Raw genomic sequence first — 18,218 nt, 5'->3', positions numbered from 1 at the left:
CGGACACGATTGTAAATATCAAGACTTACATTACATTGACTCTAAAGGGCATTCTGGAAAAGGCCTTCCAGAATGCCTTCCAGGCCAGGAAACATCGCCTTCACAAGTGTATCGATGCAGGAGGGTGCTATTTCGAAGATTTTTGACTAATTGTAAGAATATGTTCAATAAATGATTTTTTTATAAATTTGGTTGCATTACTTATGGAACGCACCTTGTATTGTATATATCAATAATTAACAACAATATAAAAAAGTCAATAGATTATTTAATAGAACAAATGGTATAATAATAATAATAATAAATACAAACACAAAAGTTATTAAAGATACAAGAGCTAGTAATAAATTTTCAACGTGATATTAGACATTGGCATAAACTGAATGACACAATCCATCAACAGTAGTAGTAGTAGTAGTAGTAGTAGTAGTAGTAGTAGTAGTAGTATGATTTATTTTCTTAACTCAAATTTTTATTTATTCATTTTTTTTAATCTAAAAGAAAAAAGTTTAAATTTATATATATTTTAAATATGAAAAGAATGTTTGTAATTATTATGATTTTTTAAAAGAATCCAAAGAAGCAGCAAAGCAATATCTAGAATCCAATCCACGTTTTGGTGAATTGTTTGATCTTAAATTATATTGCTACCGATTAGGATTAATTTCTTGGGTATGAATTTATTTTATAACATTTTGTAAGTTTTAAAAAAGTTTTGAAAGCTGTTATTAAATTAATCTTGTTTATATTATTATTCTACTTGTTTGTAAATTAATCTACATTGTAAATTTGTTGTGATTTTATTCTATTTATTTTTTAGGTCATTGTGAACCTCTGTTTGTTATACAAAAGTATTTTTAAAGATAATCTCACAAATATTGCTTTAATAACATCAATTGGTTATCAAATATTCTATGTTTTAGATTTATATTGGAGAGAGGTAAGTTATTAACTATTATTGGAGAAATTAACTAAAATTATAAATATACATTTTTTTTTGTACATTAATAATCCTATAATGATGTAAATTATTTTTTCTTTTTTATATTTAGGAAGCACTTGTAACTACCTCAGCTTTCCAATATGATCAAATTAATTATTTTATGATAATAAGACTATGTACATATATTCCATTCATTACTACAATTCCATTGATATATATGATTGATTATCCCAATAAAAATAATAATTACTGGTTAATAGGCATGTCATTTATATGTTTCGGTAAGTTCAAAGAAATTATTACTATTACTATAAATATTAATTGAAATAATTAAAATTATATATAAACAAAAAGTAAATATATTCATGTGCATGTGTATATGCATGTGTAGGTTTGGCTGGTTCAAAAAGGGGGGATTTATTTAATCCCATGTCAGGGATGGCAAGGGTCACTTGCACGCTTGCATATGTGGGTGGTGGTGACAGAGACATAGATGACACTGCACCTTTACAAAAACTATTGAAGCAGAAAGAATTGCTTACATTAGGTTGAAGATCACTTCCTCAAGCAGCACATAATGTTTAAAGTCAATTAATTGACAGTCTTACAACGAGACTTTTGATATAAGTCCCCAAGGCTGTGACACAGCTAAGTTTGACAGATAGTGATGGTTGGTGAGAATCCTGAGGACGGATGGGATGGCAAACTTGCGGAGTCACAGAAGATATCGGGCAGATTTGCACTCCAGGCGACAGATTCATCACAAATCGCAACTGGCGAGGACTGTCCTCTAACACTGGGTGTGTCATCACAGTGTGTTGACTGCCCAAGTGCAAGTGCAGTGACACTGTGTGTGTGTTGTGTATAATCCTTGAGGATCAAGGATTATATTAACCTGTGTCTTTTGATCATTCATTCCGATTGGTCGATTTCCTTCATCTGCACTTTCCAAGTGGCTGGCTCCTCGTTATTAAGCCTAATGGGATCCTGACTCAGATCATAGGAGAGGTCAACTTGAAGCTAGATTTGATCACCTAACCAGAGATGGTCAATCTTAGGTCTACATTTCTTCTAAAATTTATGACTGAGTTGCATTTGAACATAAACAAAATTGTGTCTGACATTTTCTTTCTCTTTTTTATTTTTTTCTAAAACAACTAAATTTTTGTGAATTTCATGACAGTTTGGATCTGTCTGGGACTTCACACATTCACATTGAACCAAAAATTTTTCAATATTTTATTTTTCATGTTTCATTTTAAAATTAATTATTCTCATTGATCAAAAATTAATTACTTTAATTTACTTAATTAAGAGAACCAACTTTTTTAGTTTAATAAAAGTGTTTTCAATTACTACTGCGTCCTCTTTGGTGACATCTTTTGCTTTTTAGAATTTCTCAAAGAAGAATGAATACATCATTATATTTTGGAATATTGTTTAAATTTTGTTCCACAACTTTTGAAATTTTAAGAATTTCAAAAGTTGTGTTAAAAAATGTTGTTAAAAATTTTTAAAGATTTTTAACAATATTAACATTTATAATGTGTGTACAAATTTTCCAATTGGACCAGTGGCGTGCCGTCATTGGAAGCGATGGAAGCGCCGATTCCACCTTCCAATGACCTTCCCTTGTATTTTATAAAATATAAATTTTCATATTTTAATGTACTTTGCATTAATTAAAATTAATATTTTATTATAACTGCATTATGTAACTTTTACAAATTTCTATACTACATGTGAAAAAAACGATAAGATTGCTATTGTATATTCGAATGATTTGGTGGCGGAAGGAGTGTCGAAACCGGGTCAGTTTCCAATCAGCCAGATTATATAGGCATTGTCACATGAGGTTTACAGAGCACCAACACCAACCTCATCCAGTTTAGCTGGTAGAAGCGACACACGCGTAAAGAGTCCGACTTTATATCCCGGAGCGGTTGTGGGCTGTTAGCCGCCTGCTATATGTTCAGCCGCCCTCACCTGATTATGTGAATCATGAGCAGACTAGATCAATGGCGGACAACCCCCGGCCTGCGGGCCAGTTACGGCTCACAAAAAGTTTCTATCTGGCCCGCGAGATCTTTAATAGATTATTAAATTGGAAAAATAACTAATTAATAGTTATAACTAACTATTAATAACTATACAAACTAATTAATAGTTTGTAATTTTCGAAAACGATAAGAGAAATAAATGTAGTAATTAACTTTTTATTTATTTATTTCATATTTGCAGACTAAAAAAATTTGAGTCACAAGAAAGCGTCAATTAACTACTACGGCCCGCAGAAAAAAAACGTAAAATTTATTCTGGCCCACGTTATAAAAAAGGTTGCCCACCGTAGACTAGATTTATAACTTAACCCAACTGATAGGAATTTACTGGCAATTTACCGACAGGAGTTTTAAAAAAATCCATTAAAATATTTGATACATTTATTCCGCATTTATTCTGCTTTCCCATCTTATATTACTTACGGATTTCAATGTTAAACCGGTGATATTACGATTTAGTATGTCCCATCTATAAGGGGATGCAGAAAAAATGTGTACAATTCTAGTACAGTGATAAAAAATAAACTGTTATTTTGGCTGCATCATTTACAACCAAATTTAATGAATGAGACGTACAATGGTACAAAAAAAGCTCTAGAATTTATTTTCCTTAAATTTACGATTTATGTATCGGTTGTCATTAAAATTTCTTTCCACTTCTTTCCCAAGACTACAGATATTCAAGTACAAAGTAACCGGTTTCGACTTATTTCTATTTAAGAAGTAGTTAAATAATTAAGCGATTAGGGAATTAGAAACATAAATAAAACCCCGATGAAAGAGCCGAAATTTTACTTAAACAGAAGCTTAACCGAACCAATCTCTTGCCGAGTACAGTGGGGTCTGATCTCTTCGTAATATTAGATGTAATAAAGACAGAAATTTCTCCAGTTCAATGAGAGTGACCGAAAAGTTGTAAATTTTGGAAATTTCGTGAACACTCGATCCTAAAACAAATTAGTTAGAAAACGAACGACGGACAATCTGTTAAGTTTAACATATTTAGATTTTTACAGCTATGGTGAGAAACGTTTAAAATCTACAACAACCCCGTCGCGTCCTTTGATATATACTAGTGACGCGACAAAAGAGGCATTTGACATTGACCGGTATCGGCACCCTCGGGATTTGGCATGGACACACCTACCTGGACCGTCTCTGATTCCATTCATTAGCCACTCGTAGGGAGCTACAGTATTTCACTAAGTGGATTGTTTTAAGATTTAAAAAGTAAAGAATATTTTGTTATTTTTATGTACGTTTCTTCACAAAGTTATATTTAATTATAAGTTTCATTAAAAGTATATTCATACAATTGAAGAATTTTTTGTACTAGGTATGTATATTCATCACACATTTTGTTTTACCAAGTAAGTTTTTCTGATAATTTTAATTTTAGCCCTTATATCGTGGCTAGTGATTAAAAAATTTATTTTAAAAAAGTTTTGGCTTAAGACCATATAATGAAAAAGAAAACATTATTAAAAGAGAAAGACCAATGCCTAAATTAAATATAAATACGTCGACAAAAAATTTCGACATTTTGACGATAAAATTTATGACGAATGACGATTCTTTCATAAAATTAAAGCAATTTGGAAATCAAAGAAGAATAGAATTTAACATTGGTAGACAATATAAAATAAATATTGAAAATTATAACGAGATAATTACGATTAATAGATATATCTAAATTAATAGATGTTATATGTTTTTTCTCAAAGCGAGAATTGGCATTTAGAGGGCGTAGGGAATTTATTGAATCTAATAACGGAGGTAATTATATTGAACTTTTTTATTTATTAAGTATGTCAGATAATTTATTAAAAATACATTTAAAGTATACGGTTTTTACTGGCTTATCGAACAAACGAATACGAACGGGCCCTGACGCGCAATTAATTGATTGCCCCTGAAAGTCGGCTTCTTACAGAAACACAGCTTTTCTATCATCAAATGTCACGGCACGCCACTGAATTGGACATCATTTATCCAAGATAAATGATGTCCAATTTATAAAAATATCCCAAAGAGGGGTGTAACTTTATGTAAAACCACCCAAAATGCATAGCTTGTTTTGAAAAATAAAAAGAATACTTTTCTATTCTAAGTTTCCTTAGTTCTTTGTCTCTGATAAAAGGCAGTCGTGAAGTAAAACAAACTAACAATTTTAAGGTTTCAGTTTTTATTGTTTTTAAACAATGACAGCAGTCATCTTGATACTGGATAATCATACCGTGGTAGTAATTTTCAGTGCAAAAGTTTATATAAATGAAACTTGATGTCTATGGCTAAATTTGTGCATTTAAAAATATTGTGCATGATGATTGAATAATTTTTGTTCTCCTATAAAGTTGTAAAGATAATTTTGAAATATCCCATATATATTTCTGCGCTATTGTATTATAACAACATATTTTTATAGTTTAATTTTTTTGTACAATACACACTTGACATTCACTTTATGGAACGTGATAACCTTTAGGTATTTTGATTTAGAAATATTTTTGTGATTTTAAATTTTCAGTTTAGATAAATTGATATAGATGTTTGTCAAGTGGAAAACGTAATTTATTCAATGATTTACTTTAAATTTAAATAAAAACATATTGGTTGTTTGGAAAGTTTTTTTTTTCATGAAAAAAAAAATATATATATATATATATATATTTTTGGTAATAAAAGAGCAAAATATGCCAAAAATGCAGCTTGTACTCTTCCATATTTAATGGGACACACACACAAAAAAGAAAAAAAAACAATTACACAAAATCAAACAAAAATTTTTTACAAATAAGCTTTAAAATGTCAGCTGTCAAAATAATGACAATATGGTTTAGAATGAAAATGGAGGGGTAAAAATACAACTAATCCTTCTGCTGATAAAACAAAATTACTTTCCAAACAACCCAATATATAACTGTGAGGCCCACCATTTCTCCATATTTTGGTTGTTGTTATATACCTTTGTATATATATAATTCATGAATTATTATTAACATTATTCTTATTATTTTAATTTTGAGCTAATAATGTATTTTCTTTAAAATAATAAGTTGAAAATTTTATTGTATTTTAAACTATATATGTATTTTATATCCCTTTCTTGTTTTGTCTGGTTGTTCATCAAACAATTGTTAGCTATCAGACAACATGCCCTTTGTACCCACATCTCTAAGATGTGTGCATGAATGTGACACTGGAATTGTTTATGTTGATCAAGCAATATTATACAGGAATTTTGCCTATTTTTCAATTTTAGGGACCTCCCCTTCTAAATTTTTAGCAATACCAATTAAAAATAATTAAGAGAAATTATAATAAAAAAATTATCAATTAATTGTTATAAATCTCACAACATTGGGAGGAAAAGATGAAGGGGATGACTCGTTTTTCCCTTTTTCAATAGTGTTAGGAGGAAGCATATAATTCATAATAGACAAGAGAGAAGGAGGAATAAAGAATAACCAATCACAGTTATCCTTTATTACCTCAACTTCCTCTGGAATAAAATCATGATTGATAAGGAAAAAAAATAAAGCAAAAGAAATGATGAAAAACACAGAGAAAGAGAGAGGAAGATAAAGCAGAAAGTGAGAGAAAAAAGAAGAGAGGAGAGGAAAGTGAACACAACATCCAGAGAGTCAACTCTGAGAAAAGAAGGCCAACACAACAGTAGAGAACTGCTCCAGAGGAGTGTGTTAAATTTGGAGGAAATAGAGTCAGCAAAAATAGAGCGATAAGGAAGGTAAAGGATAAAGTGCAAAAGGAACCTAAAAGAAAGACAGAAGGTCTTTGAAGAGAACTCTTTTCCTGGGATGTTGTGAGTTGCAAAGTTTTGGATACCCCCCGCTAAGTACCCCTTGTTTTATTAATATAGAAATAGGCTAACTTCGGAGGATAGACTATATTAATTTAAAACTTAATTCTAATGGTATGTTTAGTTTTCTTTGTAATAAATTTTCCATTTTATTCTTAAATTGGTTTAATGGATTTTACATTCATCCTCCTGAAAGGCTCATTCCTGGACTTCGGAGTGTCTCTTACTCTCTCACCTTATATATCTGACTTCTCTATAGTCTAAATTCGAGGTGTGTTTGATAATACACACCTGGTGGCAGGATCCTACCCAAAACTCCCAGAACTCAATTTTTGACGGCTCAAAGTCCCCACATAACATCAAACTTATCCAAATTTTAACCATGATATGTTTTGTAGAAAATTTTTTTCCAAGAAATTAAATTTAATACATACATTGTAATATGTTTTAAAATGCTCTTTCAGTTTATAATAAATTAATATTAATTTCAGTTTACTTAATAAATTAATTTTAAGAATTTTTATTTCACTTTTATACATTATTACAGTTTCTGGTTATTGGATTTACCTGACATCAACTAGAGAAAAATATATGTCATGCAAAAGTCCTAATGATCCAACTGTTTCTTGTAAGTTTATATTTTTATATTAGTTGTTACTGAAAAATATACATTTTTAAGTATTAAATAAAAACTTAATTATGTAGATCAGGCTTGGTCAACTTATACTAGGGATATGATCTATTTTCATGTTTTTATTTTTTTGTAAAATATTAGTTGATCACATTTACACAATAAAATTATGCTGCAAAACATAGCTATATTTTTATATAGTATGATATACATTTATATATCAATGTGCAAAAGACCAGTATGCATTTTGATAACAAAAACCAATGTTGTCCTCAGTTGGCTTTTAATTTTACAACTCTTTCAACTGACACACAACACCATTAAAAATTTCATTTTTTTTATAAAGTTATAATAAAAATACAATTAAAATACCATAAGATTAACATACAGTATATAAACTATATTCTACATACAATTTTCTTTGTTGAAAATTGTATGTAGGATATAGTTTATATACATCCTTTTTTGGAAAACAAATTCCATCAGAGTATTCTTTTTTACAATCATCTTCTTCAAGTAAGTATACACATTGCAATCACATGTGAGGCAACTATCCAATATTACTATTCCTGTAATAATTAACTTTTGTAAAACATTTACTCATCTTTTATTACTAACACTATTTTTATTAAACAATACTTACATTACATTATTCTTTTTCCTTCTTTTTTTTTATTTTTTCAATTTAGCCTACCAACACAGACCATCTGCATTCCACTATTCCAACATCCTCAACAATTTAACATAGACCTTCCACATTAACCAAAGTGTCCTTTTCTCTATTTTCACAGCTTATATTTAAATAATAATGCCATGACTTGTCAATTTCCTTCTAAATGGTTATTCGTATTTGGTCTTTACACACAATTTTTTCTAAATGTTTTAACAGCAGTCTTCCATATACATTTTTTTTCCCTTTTTTAATTCTAATGCTATTTAAATTGATTTTACAACCACATTCATTACAATGCATGCCCATCACAAAATTTATATACAATAGAATCTCATTTTAATGGATCATGGAACAATGGATTTTTTTCCCAGGTCTTGCCAAATCAATGTAATTTTACCTCCTTTTGGTAGATCTGTAACTCAGAATAATGGATTATTTTCCTAGCCTCATCTGTTGTAAACTTTGCATTTTTTTTCAATGTTTAATTAATATTTGCATGTTTCTGGGAATTTGTAGAGTTCAATGATGCACTTGTTACATCTGGAATAAATACAATTGATGAACTGTATGAAGAGAGTCAGCAGGGGAAAACGATTGAGGAGGAGGCACCTAGTGAACATTCTGATGCTGGTTCAAATGTAGTGCCAAAATTTAGTGAGGCCATTGAGTCTTACCAATTCATGAAGATCTTCCTGACAAATTTCAGCATAAACAAACATACTGTATATGACATTAATATCAAGTGATTGTTGTATTCAATAGACAGAAAAGTGGCATCAAAACAAACCAAGATGGATGAGTTTTTTTAACAAATTGTGAAGTCAAACAAAATGTCAAACATGTAATTTGCCTCTTTCTGTGCTTACAGTATACAGTGGAACCTTGGTTAAAACAAATGCCCTGGTTAATGACCAAATTGGTTAACAAACTTTTATTTTGCAAAAATTTTGTCTTGGATAACAGACGAAATTCAGATAATGAACGTAATGGTTTTTTGTGTCAAATTTTAGTTGCTGTTAGGCATGCGCGAGTTAAGCATTGCTTTTCAGAGTGTTTGGGCTAAACTTCTTTTTTTAGTTTTTTTTTATTTATATATTTAATCAATATGGTATCCAAGAAAGAGAAAAATGATAGTGGCAATAGAAAATGACAATTCAAAATGAACAACAATGCACTATTGCATTTGAGAAAAATTTTGATTAAAAGAGTAAGACAATCAACTTTAGATCAATTTCTTGTTCCTTACCAAAAGGGATCTCAACTCGAAGAATCTCCCATGAAGTGCTATCCATTATTTTTTGGTGGGGGATTTCTCTTCTAAGCATTAAGCTCCGTATATCTCCACTCCACTGCCACCAACTACAACAAATGAAGGTATGTACAGTGCTATTTTATTAAATAAAGTTTACATGTTTGTTGCTGTAATGATAGATACCATGTTTTCCTACATTTTCATCAAAGAAAACCCATTTTACAAATACAGTTACAAAAATTCCGAAGGCTAGAACAGATAAATTGTATTTGCATGAATTTCTATGGGAAAAATTGCTTCAATTAACGAAACAATTCAGTTAATGAACAGAGTCGTGGAACGGATTAAGTTCGTTAACTGAGGTTCTACTGTATATAATTTTTGTGAGCTTTGTCATATACATATGTGACATAATATACAGTTTTGTAATGTGTTTTTATACAATCCTGACAAAAATCCTCGGACAGCATGTTATTTTAATCAATCTCAAGTTTATCCTTCAATAATAACAAATAGAAAAATTTTGTACATTTATAATTATTTTATATTAGTAAACTTCTATTATAACTGAAAGGAGGATTTTACATAAAATATTTTCATGTTGATAATACATAAAAAAGTTATGAGCAGTTGAAAAAAGCATGTGTGACTAAAAAAACCTTGGACAAAACCATTTCTGACAAATAATACCTTGGACAATACATTAAATGACCTATTTCTAAATGTGTAAATGAGCTGATGTGATATTTGCATATTTTTCTTATTAACATTATTGAGGTGTATTTATTTAATGAAAATGACACCTGATAAGGCTTTAAGTGTTGATGTACATGAAGTAATTATCATCTTCCATAGACAGGGCAGCTCCTTAAGAAACATTGCAAAGGAATTAAAAATTGGTGATTCCACATTATAGAGTATTGTTTCAAAATATCAGGAAACTGATAAAATTTAATCCAGAAAAATCAATTGGAAGGCCAGCAACCATAATAAAGGCTGATCACAAACACCTTCATGAAATAATTTAAAAAAATCAAGGGGTATCACTCAGTGAATTAGTGAATAATGAAATAAAGTTACTGGAAAGGAAGATACAGCAGAAACTTACTGTATCCATCTGCACAAACTTTGCTACAGCTTCTACTAGGTAAGAATGTATTAGTTTTTACTTGTCAATTGTGACAGGTGACATTTCTTAGACAAAGGCAAAACCACTTCTCTTAAAAACACAAATAAAAAAACTGAAGTGGGCCAAAGAGCTAGACACAACAACAGTAGAAGCAGTTTGGTGATGAGGCAAAGTTTGAAGTCTGCATTGGAAACAATAAAAAAAATTCATTAAAAATCTCAAGAGGCATTCCATCACGACTCTCTATCAAGTGCTGTAAAATTCTCAGCAAGTGTTATGGTTACATGTCAGCCCAAGGTGTGGGAAATTTGCATTTCATCGAGGGATCAGTAAATGCAGAAAAATATCAACAAATCCTTGAGGAAATTCTATTACCATCTTTAAAAAAAGTACAATATTATGGATATTTTATTTTCCAGCAGGATGGTGCAAGTTGCCATACTGCTAAAATCACCAAGACTTGGCTGGTCAAACAATATTAACACATTAAAATGGCCATTGAGCAGTCCTGAACATTTTCCTATAGAAAATATGTGGGGTAAAATTAGAAAAAGCATTGAGAAAATGTCCTGAATGAAGTGTGGGTGATTTAAAGCAAAAAATCAAGCAAAGTTGGGATGAAATTACTGAAAATGAATGCCTGGCTCTTGTTCATACGATGAATGATCATATGAACATTGTTATACAAGCAAAGGTTAAATATTGATGCACTGTCCAAGCTTTTTTTTGTCGCACATGCTTTTATCAACTTCTCATAAATCTTTTTTATGTATTATAAACATGAAAATTTTTTATGTAAAATCCTCAGAAGTTTATTAATATAAAATGATTGTAAGTGTACAAAATTTTTATATTTGATATTATTGAAGGATAAGCTAGAGATGGATTAAATAACATGCTGTCCAAGGTTTTTTTGTCAGGGTTGTAAAATAAAGAAGAGATATTAAAAGACAATAATTTCAAATACTGGTACTTCTTGTAAGTAAGAGGTTAAAAAAACAAAAATTTTTTTCGAATACTGGATATTTTCCTGTTTGTGGAAAATCTGTTGTTTGAGATATAACAGATTCTCAGAACAACAGATGATTTTTGGTGGCCTTGAATGATCTATTAAAACAAGATTCTACTGTAATTATATTTAATAGCTCTAATATGTTCATCTATTCTTATCTTCAATTTTTTTTCTTGTTTTTCTCATATACACACTTAGAGTGGGATGTGACTGCAATTCAGTTTTTATACTATGCATTGTTTTTTCCATTACATCAGTTTTTTTGTTGTTTTTAATTATAATTTATATTTAAGCTAATTGTGTTTATTACATTAGGAACTAAATATATTTTAAATGATCTTAATGCATTTTTAATCTTTTAAAATAAGTTTTTAATGTATATTAATTTTTTATACTTTAATTCATTTTTATTCATTATTTTAACTTTTTTATTATTATTCATCTTTTCTGAACATTTGTTTAAATGATATTTTGTATAATTATTTAACAAATATTTTCCAATTACTTCATCTATTTTTTTTTCTATATCTTTGTAGTTCTATTTTTTCTTAATCTTTTCTATTTCCATCTTAATTAAACATATTTTCTTTTACATATAAACTTTTAGATAAAATGCAACAGTTTTTATTAATAAGAAAATACATAAGATACATAAAAGAAATTAGTTTTAGTAGTAGTTACTTTATAGTTTTTATTAAATTTTTAAACTCTCTCTCAAGTTATATGAATATTTTGTTAAAAGGACAGAAAAATTAAAATCTGTTAAAGTTCAGTTTTAATTGAAATCACTCTTAAAGTGTGTTAAAATTATTATGTAGTATATTTTTTCTAAGTATGAGAGTAAGTCAAAAAGTAAGTTTCCCTATGTTATTACTTAGTAACAGCAGAATGCAACTTGCTGCAACTTATGTAACTGGTAGTGTGTAATCCCATTTCCAGGTGGCATACAGCTGCACTGGCCAGTGAAGCAAAACCTGGGTCTGATGACAGTTTCAAAATGGCAAAGGGAGGTGTACACAGTCATACAATTTTTGTGGACAGAAACATGGAACTTGTAAATATCCACAGAGGGATTGTGTTTGTGTATGGAGCAGATATGATGTCTGCCCAACAAAATGGTGCCATGCATATGGTCAAGTGACTGTGAAATACAGAGCAGAGTGGCCAACCATCAACATCAGATGTCCTGAACCATCAACCATCTGATCATCAATCTGTTTAAACTATTGAAGAATCATCTATGGGGTAGGAAAACTCTGTCAAGCATGGAGTTTTGAAATGGCTCAATGAGCAATGCCACTTTCTATTGTTGGGGTATGGAAAATCTCATTGCATGTTATGATAAAGGTCAACAAATTTGGTGATTATGTCACAGAATAAAGAAGTGATGACAAAATAAAACAGTATGAGGAAAGATAGGACAATATAAAGCAGTCCCCTATAAACACTTAGGGAAACTTATTTTCTGACTTATCCTCATATATTAGTTATAATAAATATATAATATTTTAAAACAATTTTATTGATAATTAACTAAGCTTAATATTTTAGATGTGAAACGTATTCCTTCTATTGCAAGTAAAAATGAAAGATTTGTTTCATCTTCAAATTGGTGGAGTAAAGTCAGATATCCAAATTATCTTGGTGAATTTTTGATGCATATTGCTTGGACCTTACCCTGTGGTTAGTATTTGAGTTTTATACATAACATAAATTTATATTTAGCAGGGGTCGCTCTGGAAAATATTGCCAGCCATTCCCCAGTTTTAAATATTTTTTGTCACTTCAAATTATTTATCATTGCCAGTTTTATTTACTAATTAATGCTGGTAGCCTTTTTAGTTTGGCATCTGGAAAGCAAAAGTAACATTATAAGCTGTCACTTACAAGGAGAAAACCAGACTTGTGAACTGTAGCCTTAAACACAAATAGCTCCTTGTCCAAATAATAGGATTTATTTCTCAAGTGTTTCCCAAAAATTGGCCTTTGAAAATTTAGTGTTTAGCTTGTGTTTTTTGGAAGTTTCACATCTCTGAGTGGTGATAGCTGGTGGATAAGACACTAGGTACTGGAGCTAGATGTAGGTTTGAACCTTTGAAATTTTAGTTTAGCTTTTTTTTTTATATGTAAGATAATTATTTTACCAAATCATTAGCATTATTATTACTATTATTATTCCTCATTTAAGCTTTATATAACAAGAAATTAATAATTGTTTTTGTTGAACAGGAAATGTCATCACAAGTCTCTAAAAGAGTGTAGATTTCACTCTTTTATGTTGTTAAATAAGACTTTTATTTCTTTACATTTATTTTCACATATTTTACATACGATGTCTTCAAAAGCAGATAAGTTTCATATGTTACTGTATATGAAGTAAAAAGACAAGTGATATGAAAATAGGGTAGCGTAGTTGCAGTGTTTTATTTTTTTTATTGTTAATATTGTGGCAGTTTTCTTATGTGCTGATGTTACATTTCAAATATCACAATACCACCATATCTTAAAATAAATATGAAGAAATAAAAATTTTATTTAACAGCATAAAAGAATTAATCTAATCTGTAGAGCAGCAATTCTCAACCTTCTTAGCTCCACGACCCCTAAATAGTAAATATAAATAAAAATAATATTTTGCGACTCCCCCCTACCCAAAGGAATAATAACAGTAAGCCTTACTATTACTAATTGAATTTTGACTGTAATTATAAATGTAAATTTTTTAAAATATTATATAATCACATTGCACTAATTTTATACATTAAGAAAATACCAACAGTATAAAAAATGTAATACAACTATTCCTATTATTTTATGTCGCTGCGTTTATAGCGACGGGTATGAACATGCATATATGACATGTACATACATGAGCAATTTACAAGTTCCAACTTGATGTGTACATGCTCTTTGTAATTTGATCCACGTATGGAGAAAATTTTAAATGAAAAGCAAATGCAACCATCACATTAATTTTTTTTCTTTACATGTGTACGTATTGTAAGTAAAATGTTGATAAGTTTATAATAAATGATTTTTTCTTGTAAAATGATTTCATTATTGTCTTACAACCCCCCTCTTTAATATCACCATGACCCCCATGTTGAGAAATGCTGCTGCAGAGAATTGTTTTTGATAAACAGGAAATGACATCACAAGTTTTAATTTGTTGTTTTATCAGCTTTAAATGTGAGGAATAATAATAGTAATTATAATGCTAATGATGTGGTAAAATAATAATGTTACATATAAAAGAAAAAAACAAAACAAAACTAAAATTCTGAAGAGTCAAATCTACATTGTTCAGCTCTAGCACCTAGCATCTTATCCACTAGCTATTGCTGCTCAAATGTGAAACTTTCAAAAACTTAGAACCGAAACACTAAATTTTGAGAGGCCCATTTTTGGAAAATGCTTGAGAAGTGGGTCCTATTATTTGGTCAAGCAGCTGTTTGTATTTAAGGCTATGTGCTCACAGAGTTTTGTTTGAAATGGAGACCCAAACATCTGACCCTCTTCTCGTTAGCAATAGGAATTATTTTTTGAATAATTTTTTAATGAATAATTCTGAATAACACATTTGTTCAAAATGTTCAAACAGTATTTCACATGTTCTGTCATGTCAAAATTTTTGTTTTAGTCTACTGAAAAAATGTTAAAGTGAAAAAAATGTCATCCCAAAATATTCATCAAATTTTCGGTTGGTTGATAAAAAATTCACAGTCTGGAAATGCTGGGAGGCATTACACAAAACTGCCTACAATTATCAACATCACTTCTTACTTTTCTGCCAGAACTTGCTGTGTAACATCATGAAATTGCTAGGGGTACATATTGTACATATACTTTTAGAATTAAACTGATCCAACATTACTTTGATCATTCAAATTGTGTATATAAAAGAACTATAATGATCTGATCAGTCTCTATCCACATATATAAACACCATCTAGGATCAACTGGATTGCAATCAAGCTAATCTGAGCAGAGGGTAGGATTGTTTAGATTTGATAAAAAAAAGAAGACGGCAACTTCCATGATTAAAGCCAAGCTTATAATTTACAGCAAAGAAATATGTTTAATGGTTGACAGAGAAAAGTATTTAAAACTTATGAATGGTCTTCTTACGTTTTACTCTTAAAGTATATGAAAAAATATATTTTTCTTCCCGTTCTGACTTATGGATATTGTATAACTAAAAAATTTTTTTTAAAACATTTTGTTAACAATGAATAAAAAAGATTATAGTTAAAAAGGTAAAAGGAAATCAACTTGCAGAGAAAACTTTTTATTTACTTTGACAAACTTTCCATATGCATTTCGCATATGAACGGTACTGGTAATTAAAAACATTATTAAAATATCCAGTAAACTGATATGAAAAATAAGTGTTAAGAGACAATTTTGTGGAGTTTGTACAGCAAGAATGCATGGCTTACATTTTGCTATTTTGTGAACAGTTGTATTCACAGAGTAAATATGATTTGATCTTTATATACCTTATACCTTACCAATTAACACTGGAGAGAAGAAATCTGTAACACATGACAAAGACTGATCTGATCTTACAGATTGATTCATCTGAAATGAAAAGTATATGCACCCTATGTTTGTGATGCACTGGACTCTCATTGCATGGAAGCCCAACATTCTGTTTTGTCCTGAAGTGTGATTTGTAATTCAATTTCACATTGTATATCAATACAAGCAGACTAGGGTTTTTATCACCACTTTAATAAAAATACCACCAAGTAGCAATTTTGGTGCTATGCAGTGTGACCCCTGATTTAGTAATTAATTGAAATTAACTGAAACAAAGTATTTTAAAAACTGGTAAATTTTTTACATATATAATGCAATTAAAGGAGAAATACATTCAATTTTATTGAAATATAATAATTTGTTATATCTCCATATAACAAATTATATGGATGAATATATAATACTATATAAAGATAAAATATTCCATACTTTGAATAAAATTTTCATTTGAAATTTTTAAGTTTCATTTAAGTTTGTAGCTTTCAAGTTTGTGCCAAGATTGAGCAATATAAGTTATATGTATAATCATTGGTCTAACACAGGGATGGCAAACCTATGGCACACGTGTCCAAAGTGGCACGTAAGAGGAATCATCTGGCACGTAATGTATCATATGATTTCTGTCGTCTTTTTCAATCATCCTTTCTGTTTATCACCTGATCATCTTTTTTTTCAATCAGATTTTTTACATTTATTCGAATTAAAGTGTATTCGTTTAATTTCTTGAAATATCATTATTCGAAGTCTAAGACATTAGCACGCATTAACATCTTTAAAGCACATGCTTATGCTTACAATATGGCATGCAGACTCAAAAAGGTTCGCCATCCCTGGTCTAACACAATGGTAGTGATTACATGTATTTAACATGAAATGTCTTAAACTTATTTGTGTGGTTCCAGTTTCTATTTCACTGTTCAAAGCAGTGATGTACACAAAGAAACGTGCATAGACATTCTCATTTCCATCATATCAATTGTAGTTACAGAGCTATTTAAATATATTTTCTTCACGTTACTTTCAAATTAATGGAAAGATTTATCATCAGAAAATGGAGCTACCCATGGAACCATTCTCTCACTTCAGATCACAATTATACTAAGAACAAATTGAAATGAAATTATTCAACAATCTTCTTATCAAGTATTTTTTAGGATATTTTCAATATGTGAATGATATTCTAATCTTGTGGTTGAAAAACAATTTGATTAATAAAAATCAGATTGTTTTTCAGTATTTATGCAGATTTTGGTCTCTAAAACTTTGCATCAATGTTATTCAGCCTTTCATTTCTTCCTTGGTAGTAACTTTCTTTGATTTGGTGGTCATCAGATCTTCACTTAAGTTTCAGTTTCAAGTCTGTATTAATTAGTTGTATCATAGATATTTCTTTTCAATAGGAACCTTATTTATAAGTGGCCATCTATTCTTTTATAAAAAGAATGTTTGTTTTTTTACTGTTCCATGAAACTAATTTAAAAAATGGAGTTGGAAAAGAATAAAATCAGTTTGCTTTCAATCAGCATAAAATCAGCATAAAGTTTCAGAAAGTGGTTACTGGTAATTCTTTAAAATATCCTTTTTATTTCCAGTGTTAGATTTTTAAATAGAGTCATTTGTAAATGTTCCTTTTTATCTTGCTGAACTGTTGAATCAGCAATAACTTCATTACTGTCAATAAGAAGAGTTTTAGTCAAGGACAGAGACACTTGGAATTGCCAGGAATTTATCAAATTTCTGTAGTCTGTAATGATAAAAGATTGATGCCACAACACATGTTTTAGGTTAATTATGTCATTTATTTACATTAAAACATTGCTTTTTGTAATGAAAAGTATGTGTGTTAACTAGTTTAAGTAATGTAAAGGATAAATGTTATTTTACTTATTTCATTTCATAATTAAAATCAAAATTATTTTATTTTAGGATAGAATATAACTTATTTGTCCTTTTTATTAACTTTATTTATTGACCACTTAAAGAAAAAGAAAAAGTGGAATAAAATGTAGATGAATAAAGGACTGAGTAAAAAGAAGTTAAACTAAAATATAGTAGGAAAAAATATTGAATTTATCTAGAACTTCAAAAAATTAACTAATAATAATTTTTTAATATGAAATGAAGAAAAATTTGAAATTGATAAAGTTTTGTTTAAA

At 29.4% G+C, this 18,218-nt stretch overlaps 1 protein-coding gene across 2 annotated transcripts in view; it reads left to right on the top strand.

The window, feature by feature from the left end:
* The window catches only part of LOC136977579 (delta(14)-sterol reductase LBR-like), a 53,691-nt gene that overhangs the window by 34,791 nt on the left and 682 nt on the right, over positions 1-18,218 (top strand). Inside the window, exons 7-11 of one of the 2 annotated variants that reach the window (XM_067273097.1) lie at positions 572-672; positions 821-940; positions 1,053-1,224; positions 7,371-7,451; positions 13,072-13,203. In XM_067273097.1, coding sequence (XP_067129198.1) covers positions 572-672; positions 821-940; positions 1,053-1,224; positions 7,371-7,451; positions 13,072-13,203 — 606 coding nt within the window. The remainder of the gene's footprint in view (positions 1-571; positions 673-820; positions 941-1,052; positions 1,225-7,370; positions 7,452-13,071; positions 13,204-18,218) is intronic. The other variant, XM_067273104.1, reaches the window with a different exon arrangement.

Source organism: Centruroides vittatus, unplaced genomic scaffold (genome assembly GCF_030686945.1).
Source record: "Centruroides vittatus isolate TY-2023 unplaced genomic scaffold, ASM3068694v2 contig_1114, whole genome shotgun sequence".
NCBI classification, from domain to species: domain Eukaryota; kingdom Metazoa; phylum Arthropoda; class Arachnida; order Scorpiones; family Buthidae; genus Centruroides; species Centruroides vittatus.
The sequence above is the reverse complement of the archived record's forward strand: the minus strand, read 5'-3'. Positions and strand labels throughout refer to the sequence as shown.